At 39.9% G+C, this 11346-nt stretch overlaps 1 protein-coding gene across 2 annotated transcripts in view; it reads right to left on the bottom strand.

The window, feature by feature from the left end:
* IWS1 (Transcription elongation factor (TFIIS) family protein) overlaps positions 1 to 6358 on the bottom strand; it is a 29795-nt gene extending 23437 nt beyond the window's left edge. Inside the window, exons 1-5 of one of the 2 annotated variants that reach the window (XM_087694914.1) lie at positions 6091 to 6358; positions 5487 to 5988; positions 5250 to 5372; positions 4952 to 5175; positions 4742 to 4871 (exon numbers count right to left, since the gene is read on the bottom strand). In XM_087694914.1, the coding sequence (XP_087551040.1) occupies positions 4742 to 4871; positions 4952 to 5175; positions 5250 to 5372; positions 5487 to 5988; positions 6091 to 6098 (987 nt within the window). In that variant the 5' untranslated portion in view covers positions 6099 to 6358. The remainder of the gene's footprint in view (positions 1 to 4741; positions 4872 to 4951; positions 5176 to 5249; positions 5373 to 5486; positions 5989 to 6090) is intronic. The other variant, XM_087694913.1, reaches the window with a different exon arrangement.
* Positions 6359 to 11346: the final 4988 nt, after the last annotated feature.

The following is an 11346-nucleotide window of genomic DNA, read 5'->3' on the forward strand; positions in this document are numbered from 1 at the left end:
CTCACGAAGGGTCTTCCAATAGAGCGGTTTGCTCATTGCCGCCAGATGATGGGAATTGGATAGATATATGTATTTTAGCTTTGTACATACCTAGACTTAGCTGATTCTTTTCTCCTCTCAAGGCACATTACCTTTAGGTGGGAGGCTGTTAGGAATAAAGGGCCATTGTGCATTTTATATGTACACGGGTGTGAACACACCCCTAGCACATTTGTGCTTTCATATATATATATCTATCTAAAAACCTAAAGAGATACACTCATCATTGTACCCAAGAATGGCGTGCTCACTCTCCTCTCTACTCTGCACTCTCTCCCTCTGTCTCTCTATTGTGAGAAAGCATTGCATGTCTCAATCCTCGCGCCCTCTGTCACAACAAGTCGTGTATCTTGTGCAGTTATCTCCTGTCTGTGAGTCCTAGTCTGAGTCAGACGAGGACATTAGGAGCTCTAACATTTTGTATTTGTCTATCATTTTATGTATTTTAGACACTTTAGATAAAGGACACCTTAGTGCATTTGTTTTTGTGCACTTTTTGGCTATTTTTTAGGGGTTTGACCACATTTAGAACTTTCTCTCTTTTTAGCTTATAGCCCTCCCACTTTCATTATCCATCGTTGATCCTTTGTGATCAACCAACACTCATCATTTTCTCATCTCCTTGTTACAATCTGATGCCCACACTAATGCATAGAGCTACATGTTGGGATTGACTATTGCAACCTTGTACCTTCAGGCTTCAGCCATTGCAATCACACTGAATAGTGATCTCTCTTGCACGTGAATCAATCACTGCACGCATACGATGACACGATGGCATACCAAGCAACACATCATACCCCTCAAGTGGAGCAATGAAAAACTCTTCACTATCCACATATCCATATATATGCAACCGAAGCTTTCCAATGAGTGGTATGACAGTAAGAAAAATGAAGTTGGCTCATACATCATTATCAAAGAAAATCAATGCATGTTGATCCCTAATTTTGCCCCGTGCTCTACTTTACTCAATACCATCATCGTTGGGCTAATCACCAATAACATCGGGCACCAATCCCACTGATATTTTAGACTTCTTTCCCTTAGGATATCCCTAATTTTCTAAATTTCCAACTTGCTGCCTATCGAGAGAGTCCCTTGCAATGTGACCCTCATGTTCACATATGAAACAATTATTTGCAACCATCAATCCCCTACGTTGTGCCATGTTTTTGAGCCCTTTCTTTGCTGTTTTGGCCTTTTTTAAGGCTGATTTTCAGATCTGCCCCTTTTCACAACCTTAAATAACTTTCTATTCGACTTCTCCCTACTCTCTAGAAAGCATGAATCCTTCCCACACAGCAAAGCATTTGCTATAGTAGTAGTCTCTATGAGTTGATACATGCTTAGAGATGATTCCTTTAATGCAAAAATCCATGATTCCTTTAGGCAGCCCACAAACATATTTTTCCACTTGCTCATGAAGTGGGTACGAGGCGTTAAGAAGTGAGGGACAGTAATACATCCCAAAACTTCTTATTGTATTGCTCCAAATTTTTAAATTTCCTTATCATCCAACTTATTCCAAGCTATCATAATGTCCACCTCAAAGGTACTTGTCAACCAATTCGATGCAAATATTTGCTTGAATTGTACCCATGTTGTCGGTGCTGCCTTGCATCAAAAGAGTGGACCACCACCGCAATGCATTCCCCTTCAAGAAAGTGGCTTCCTTTCAAATCTTTGAGAACTCAATGAAGTTTCCCCTTGAATAAGCTGCATCAAACTGTCGAATGAAAGTAAAAGCTTCCAACCTATCTTGTGCACCACTAAAGGACTCAAACTCCACTATTCCACCCTCATCATAGTCCTTGCTGCCCCTTTGGGTGTCAAGTTGTCATATATTGGCTGCTGCAAAAAGCGTACATTTGCCAAATTTACATCAAAACCAACATCAAATGGAGCATTTGCATGACCAAAACTCATTCCTTAAGTCCCATAAACATTCAAGGGTACAGATGCATTACCAAGCATACTACTTTGTGCCCCAGCCATCAAGCCACTACTGTTATACATAGGGTTTTGCACATTACCAACCATACCCAAATACATTGACCTTGCACACCATGCATTGGCTACTATATACCATAGGGATTTGTGCCATGCATCTTGTATGCATTCCTTGTCCAACCATAGCATGGAAAATCGTGCTACCACCAATGTATCCTTGCTGCCCCATCATAACATGCATACCCAGTTGTCCAAAGTCCACTGGATTGACACTTCCATGATGGCCTTGCATTTGTATTCCTTTCCCTGTAGATACCAACTGTTTTGCTTCATTAATATCTTTTGGAGCTTCAAGTAAAGGCTTTGGCATTACCTTCAGTGCACCTTGCTGTCCCAAAGGTATAGAAGATGACTTCTTATTATTGCCCTTGCTATCCTTCTTTGGAGCATTCAAAAATCGGATGAACTAAGGATCCTTTATCAATTCAATAAAGAGATTTCTTGTTGTCCTCATCTAATTAGTTCCTCTTCATTTTGTTGGTCATCAGCCCATTATACCTTAAAGGCCCTGTATCTTGCCCAACAGCAACATTTTCAACTTAATGTCCATGGTCTAAGCCTTGTCCAAGATTAGGCATTGCATTTCCTTCTTCCCTATGTGAGTATCCATACTAAGAGACATTATCACTGCTTGATTCAATCTCACTATATGAAGACATGTTGCTGTAATTTCTCAGCTGAGAGCAAAAACCAGTACTAGCACAAAGCTTTGGCTTGCAATCAAGTACCTCCAACTCACCAAATCAAAGGATTGAGTGATATCCTAGCAATGAAACCATGAAACCAACCTTTCTTCTTGAAAAGACTGGTAATTCCTTGATCAAACACTTAAATTTGCAACAATCAACAAATAAACATAAATTGAAATGCACAATTTACCTTAATAATCTTGGACAGTAGACACCCTATTGGGCCCAAAATTAGTCTCTCTTTTGGAACTTCTTTAACTTCAATTGCTAATGGATGTATTACAAACCAAGATTCCACAATCTCCTTGGCTAATCCAAAAGCCCCTTGCAAATCCAACAATCATCAAATAAACTAGGCGATTTGCCCCTTAATTTTCAGCCAGAACTTGTTCTAACTGAATCCCAGCTAGCTAGCCCCAAATTTACAATGGATGGCTAGGCATCTAAAATCCCTGACAATACAACAAATTGCAGGTGCTAATTTCATTATGCGATGTTCTATCCTGTTGGCACGCGTCCCAAGGTAATTGCTTAACCCTAATTTTGGTGCAAATTTAGAGTTTACAGCAGAGATCCCTCTATCACCCACCAAATTTGGTTGAGATATACTCAAAATGGCTAAGAAATGTTAAGATCTCCTCAGAATGGGTTCCTGAAGATAAGACAAAGCTAAGATGAGAGAGAAATCCAATTTTCTACAAAGAAACCCCTAAATCTACTTGCTACCTACTCCATCCTGCATTTAATGCAGTCACTACTACGAGGCATCTGCAAACTATTGTTACCTAATTAGCAATGTTGTTGCCAACCCCTGGAAGGTATCTCCTTGCTGTCCCCCATGTATTGATGTTCCCAAGTGATTGTCTTCTGCAAAACAAATTGTTGTTCTCTAATCAAAAAATGAACCAACTCCTCCCTCTTTCTCTCCCAAGCTATAAATTAACTAAATGGCTAAGACCCAACCCCCTAAAACGTTTTCTCAGTTTGCACTGGCATTTTTGCCAAGTGGCAACCTTCTAAACGCATTTTTTAACATTATCGAGTCATTTAATTAATTTTCAAAATTAAATAGTTATAAAAAATAATTTCAATCCTTCTGACGCTACCCAAAATTAAATGTGCCCATCAATAATTAAATTGGCTAGACCATTTGTAACCTAGAGAGGTCCCTAATCTCTATTAATCCTTAGACTAGTATTAATTAATTAATTAATACTAGTTCCTAATGTCACCACACACTTATTGACCAAACAATTGCCCTAGGGTTAAAACTGACACCAACTGACTACCAAAACCCAATTGGCATAACTTATCATAACTTTTACCTTGGACAACCCACTACATACTTGGGGTCCTTGGCCTACTATCATGAAATAACTACCATGTGCATCACATGTGCTAAACAACCTTGCACGTTTGATTAATAACTTAATTAAATGTTATTGACAAGATTAAAGCATCTCAAATTTTGATGTCCCCATGACACCACCCCAGAGACTTTGGTTTCGAGCCTACTTCCCTTTCACTTTTAACATCATCTCAACTCCAACTAGTGATTATAACACTCACGATCTATTGTGAATGGACAAGTACCTCTCTCAGTCCACTCCTACGAGAGTCATTGACTATATTGGGTAACTCTCCTTTGAGCATCTTATATCCTCTTTCATTCATTTGCAGCACTCATTCATTCAATTCAAAGTTCTATTTCTTCTCTGTTTATGTTTTTGTATTTTGTATTTTACATTTTTGTGTTCCCATTTTAGTTCTCTGTGTTTCAATCAAGGTCATACACTCAATGTTTTATTATGCATGTACCCATGTATAAATACTACATCTTGTTCTCTTTGTATATGTGTATACCCACACACACGTGCGCACACACACACTGATAATGTCATGATACCAACAGAACTGTTTTGCAGTTTTAACTTGGCAATTTGAGAATTAAAAACCTAGAGAATTAAAAACCTATATAAGAACTTTAAAAAGTCACTTACCTCAGTAAGAAGTTTTAAGAGTGCTGACCTAATAGTCATGTTTGGCAATGAGCCATCAGGTAAAGGTTCAAGCCAATTTTTTAGCACAGACAGTACACCTCTGTCTAGGAACTCTTGTTGCAACTGTCTCCTGCAGAAATTAAGCTCCATTGGTAACCTCACACGAGACAAACCCCTTTAAGGAAGAAGCCATGTGGATCCTATTATTACTTTGACAGAACATTGATAAGGGAAGGAAGCATTTTCAGCTTATTGATTGCAGGCTTCGATTGCCGATTAAGTTCTGCATCTTCCTCTGCAGCAACTTCAAGACGAGCCATGAACTGCTCAACGAGCATTGCAGTTTCCTCTGCTGTCCGCTCATGCTTCTTGTTTTTAGATTTCCCAGTCTTGAAAACGCCCTTAAAATCATCTTCTTCTTCTCCTTCTTCAGCCTGAAGAACCGTATAGCAAAGTTCAGCACTAGGTGACACATCACTAAGTTATGCTCTAGTTGCAAATCAACTACCTGGGGTGCATCACCAACAGAGCCAGCCTCATCATCACTAAAAGCAACACGATCCTCTGGATCCACTCCTGTATCATCAATGAAGGCATCATCATCCTTTGTCCGCACACCTTCATTATCCTCCTGCTCGAAATACCAAAATTTGACACATTTATCAATGAGACCGGCCTCATGGTAATGTTATCCCATAGCATTATCCAAACATAAACACAGGACCCTAACGCCAAGTTTTACTACCTCAGATTCCACTCCAGCAACAGAATCCCACATCTCTTTCATCTCCTTTTCACCTCGTTTGCTGCCATGCGAAAAAGCCTTGGATGGCTTCTCATTCTTTTTACTACCCTTGGCCAAGCGGGTGGGCTTATCAGACATCCCACCTGATTTCTGTTTTCCTTTCCCTGCTTCTTTCCCTTCTCTGCTGCCTTTATCCTTCCTGACTTTCTTCCGAGGCTGTTCATCTACAGGCTCCCCAAAGGATGCATCATCATCACTTGCACGGATGAGTGGCCTCTGACGATCATCATCATCATCATTCTCCCCGTCATCCTGGGTGGTTTCTCTAGCCTTTTTCTTGATCAGCCGTTTTCTGGATTTAGGTTTAGGTGCGTTATCTTCACCGGAATCTCCCCCTGCTGAAAATACTTCTTGCTCCCAGTTGTCTTCTTCTCCCAAGGATGCCTCCTTATCGGATTGCTCATCAGGATCGAAAATAGGCTCTCCTTCTTCATCGTAGTCACTGCCAGACGGACCAAACCATGAGTCTTTGGCCAAATTTCACAACTGCTAGGGAGTTAGACACACAGATCAATGTGTCGCAATATAAACATGAAGCACGTACCGATCCATTGTCCGCGCCTCTAAGAGCTAACAAATCCGCAGGCTGAAGACAGGCTCTCTCAAAAGGGAAATATGGGCGTCCGAACTAGCGCAGGCGATGCGCACAGACGGAGAGAGAGAGAGAGAGAGAGACACGCCCGGCGGGGGGACGGGGATGGACGCGAACCAGCTTAGGTGATGCGCACAGACGGACACACAGAGAGAGAAAGAGAGAGAGAGCCGCCCGGTGAGAGATACGGGCGCGGCCAGGGAGAGAGAGACGGGGACGACGACGACACTGGACTCTTAGGGTGGGTTCACAGTAGGGCGGACGGAAAGACCATCAAAATCCATGTCCACACACCTCGTGTTCACAAACAGGCGGACAAAAAATTGATAATTTTTTTTGCAAGCCATTTATTAACTAATCTTTCTTGACCACTTGGAAAGGGTAACCCGCTTCTCCCTACGTGGGGCAGGTTCAATAGTGTAGCAGGTTCAATAGCTACACTGTGTAGTTGAGAACATGTCCGTTTGGCTTCTTTTTGTTTGGCTTATGAGCGGCGGACGGTTTTATTGGTATTGGCTAAGGGCAAGATTAGGGTTTTTGTTTTGGGGCCAAGAAGGTTAGGATTCAGGGTTAGAGTTTCGACTGAGGTGTTACTAAGGTGGCCTCATACCCATGGCTAGCTAGGATTTGGAGGAGGGGCATGATTCACAATTTTTTGGAAGGTGGAATTAAGTTTAGGGTGCTTGGGTGGCATATAGTTATGGTTTTGGATATATAGGTCTAATTCGGAAAAGATGAGATAGATAACAATTTTCGTATTAGGTGTTAGGTTGGGTGATGAGAGAGTTATGGCTTTTGGGTGGGGGTTTAAGTTTAGGGGGATGGGTTAATGTGGAGCAAAGTATAAGGGTGCATGATTACATTGCTTGAGATGTCATGCAAGTCGAGGTTTTAGGCATGGGATTAGGTCGAGGAGATTATTAGGGTTAGTGTTCTAAGAGCCAACAGGTTAGGACTTAGCATCAGGGTTAGGGTTAGGACTTAAAATTAGGTTTTTTACGGCATTGTATTAGGAATGCAATAGGTTTCTGGTTTAGTGGGTGCTCTCTCTCTCTCTCTCTCTCTCTCTCTCTCTCTCTCTCTCTCTCTCTCATAAGAAGAGCACTCAGCACTCAGAAGTCTTTGCAAAGAAGAATGAGAGATATATGGCTTATTTTGGATTCAAAATATATAATGGTATATGGGAATGCACTCTCTTAATCCTCTTATCTCTTGTTTAGCCCACTAGCCTATTTACAATGCATGCAAAATTCACGGATTGCTCATAGGATTTAAATTTAATATTCATTAGATCTACCAGCTAATTGTACATACCTATAGATTTAAATATTTAGTGGAAATGTTGTGTGCTTACACAATATTTCAAATCTTAGCTATTGGGGAAAAGGGCAATTGCCTAAGATCTAGCAAGGGTCCCTTGTATATGTACATACTGTACATTCATATATAAGTCGAGACAATAACTAATAAAGGTGATCTAGTACCCACAAAAGCACTTGGTCTTCTCTCTCTCTCTCTCTCTCTCTCTCTCTCTCTCTCTCTCTCTCTCTCTCTCTCTCTCTCTCTCTCTCTCTCTCTCTCTCTCTCTCTCTCTCTCTCTCTCTCTCTCTCTCTCTCGTGCATTTAGGTTTAGTTTTTTTCCCCTTTTGAAGCCATTGGAGTCTTGATATTGTAAGTCAGGGTGGTTTTGTGGGTAGTTTAGGCAATCATAACCATTGGTTTCTATGTAGTATCCTTGAGCATGCAAGAAGGTTTTGGGGACCCATCACTACTTTGTGTTAGCTCTCCATTATTGCTTCTAACTACTAGGTCTGAGTCTCCTCCTTCATTTAATTGGAGATTTTTGGTGTCTAATTTAGGAGATTTTGGGAGCCATTTTGATACTCTTAGCACCATTGCATATATTATCTTTTTTGATAGGAGTCGTGCTAAGTGGCGTTTGCTTTACATCATGTGCTTTAAGTAGCTCCTTTAGCACATTTTTACTCTCCTCACTAGGCTTTGCATTTGACTCAAAGGAGGATCTCTTGCCTTTCCCTTTGGAGATCACATTCAAGGTACCAATGAAGATGTGTGCTTTTACTTCTACAATGCATACATAGAGGAAAATGAGGGACTACTATGCTACTTGCCCTTATCTTTGAAGGTGGAATTTCCATGTGATTTTAAACATTAGTGCCAAGAGAGAGGAGGATAGTCACCTTTTCCAACTTTGCAACTCGGTACCTTGTTTCCATCCCTTCATTCAAAAGCTTGCTAATTACTTGGATCTATATTTCATCAACACATGTAATCACCTTTTATTGTTTATCGTCTTGCTCAAATAAAGGCCCACTTTGTATGAAGAAAAGTTGCATTCCCTATTATTTGATGCAAACACTAGATTTGACAAAACAATGACAAGGCTTACATTCCATGACACCATGTTGTGAGCATTTTGTTTGAAGTTATTAGAAGACATGAAGTAAGCTAATTCACTAAGTGTAGCCATTAACTCCTTCTAAAGACATCTTGAACAATAAGGTTGGCCATGAGAGTAAACCTTATGATAGTCCATGTAGGGATAAGTTACTCTAGTCATATTCTCACCATGATGTATTCAAATAAGAGAGAGAGAGAGATAATAATAAGAAAAATAAAATATGAAGAAAAACAAATGAGAGCAAATGCTCCACCCTAGACTAGGAGCATTTCACTAACACTACACCTAGAGGTCCTAAATAGATGCATCCAAGGTCCTTGGTTACTTAGCTTTCTCTTTAACCAATAGCCTCTTTTTCCAAGTCATGTTCTAGGTTAAATCAAGGGCAAGACACCTCGAGCTTGCTTGGGACACCTATCACCTAAAATTCATGGCATGTTGCACAACCATCTCTTCACTAGTTGGGTCCCCAAGTGTGAATACACCTAGGAAGCCTCATCTTGCCTATTGTTAGAGCCAACTTCTAATTTCACATCCCACGCATCCAACCCACACAACAAGACACGCCCCAAGACCATGAACTTTGTGTTGGTATTGCTTAGACAATCTCAAGGTTCATCAACAACAATATCCATTACCTTTCCTCAACATTCTCTTCGGACCCCCCACAATGCTTTCAATAGCAAGTGCAATGGGATCAAAACTTGTGTAGCTACGAGGACAATGTTAACCCTAGACTAAGGGAGCTCTGAGAAGAAAGTCAGATGCGATCAAAGATGAAGTCAATGCACAGTCAATGCTAATGAAATATCATCATATAAAGGTCAAAAGTTAATATAAAAAGTAGCACGGGTAGTAATGCACCAATTTGTAAACATAAATATTGCTAAAAATGATAGTTGCTTCAAAAGGATAACTACTAAAAATAACATTTACCCATTCAAAGCAACAAAAGCAAAAAGCTAAAGTGGTGTCAAGAACACACACACACACACAGAACTACGTGTTTTTGTGGATACTAAATTATGCTTGTTCTCTATTATGTCATTTGTGTGAATCTTGACAAGCTCAATATGGTTGTCCTCATGCACTTATCCAATACCTATCAATATCTATCAACACTTTGTAGTGTGAAAAGCATTCAGAGGATAAGTTCTTTGTATAAGAAGACTTGTAGGGTTGTCATTTGTGTGAATCTTGATGAGCTCAATGTGCTTGTCCTCAAGAACTTCCCTAATGAAGCGATACTTTGCCTCATTATGCTTTTTCTTTGTATGAAAAATAGGATTCCATGCCAATTTGATGGCACTCTAGCTATGATTATGCAAAATGGGCACCTCTCTTTCAATGCATAAACTCCTACTAGATGAGTAAGGCATATAGCTTCATTGCATGCCTTAGTGGTAGCAATAGATGTGACCTCAGTGGTGGTAGACAAGGTCGTGCATGGCCACAATTGAGAGACCCATGAGATTACACTTCCTATGAATGTGAAAACAAATTGACATTCCTTATAAAATCCATGTCTACATACCCAAGGATAGATGTGACTTCTCTTCTAAAGTAAATGCACATAGCTCTTGTATGATTCAAATATCTCATGGTACTCTTCAGTACTTCCTAATGCATATTTCTAGGGTTTGTAATAAACCTATTAACCACTTCCATTGCATAAGCAATGTCTACATGTGTAGCTACAAAAGCATACATCAAGCTACCGACCATGATTAACACTCTTCTCTTTTTGACTTAGGGATATTCTCTTCCCTATGTTTCACATATGGAGGCAATAGAACACGTATTGTCTTCCCCCTTCCCACATTGAAATGCTCAATTACTTTCTCGATGTACTCTTGTTGAGATAGATAGAGAATTTTCTTTTGTCTATCCCTTACATTATCCTCATGCCAAGAATATGCGTACATTTCCCAAATCCTTCATATCAACTATTTCATGCAACCTTTTCTTCGACCCATCAACATCAAATATAGATTTTCCCTACACTAAGCATATCATACACATAAAGAATCAATATCATAAGACTATCATCCAATAGTCTTCTTCGTGTAGAGATAATAATGTATCTCACTTCATGTATATCCCTAAGACCTCATAAAAGCATCAAACTTATGGTAGCACTCTCCTGGAGGCTACTTTAGCTCATAATGACTTTTGTTAAGCTTACACACCATACATTCTTTGCTCTACACAATAAACCCATTTGGTTGTTACATGTAGATGTCCTCATGGCAAGTCCAAAAAATTAACTTTGCATCGATATGGACAAACTCCATATCCTCCTTGGCAACCAATGCAAGCAATATACAAGTAGTGGTTATCTTACCTAGTAGTGAGAAGAACTTATCAAAGTCTATCCTCTTCTCATACTTAAAGCCTTTGGCAACCAACCTTGCCTTATATCTAGGCCATGCATCTAATGGTGGCATTTTTAGCTTATACACTCATTTGCATGGTAACGCGCACTTGCATTTTGGCAATTGAACAAATTCCCAAGTTGCATTGTTTATTAAAGGATCCATCTCTAACTACATAGCCTTTTTCCACTTATGATTAGCATCCCTTGACATCGCATCCTCATAAATGAAGGATATTTAGAATTTATCATCATGCCATGATCAAGAGATGGACCTTACCTCTATAGAGGTCTAGAGACTCTAGTAGAGCATCTCAATTATTGTTCAACTTGAACATTTTGATATCCCAATTGTTTGTCTTGTTGAATGTGAGGCTATACACTTGGATGTGGCACATCCACCTAAACCATT

This window comes from Lygodium microphyllum, chromosome 15 (assembly GCF_053477565.2).
Source record: "Lygodium microphyllum isolate KBCC chromosome 15, Lygodium_microphyllum_v1.1.10, whole genome shotgun sequence".
Lineage (NCBI taxonomy): Eukaryota > Viridiplantae > Streptophyta > Polypodiopsida > Schizaeales > Lygodiaceae > Lygodium > Lygodium microphyllum.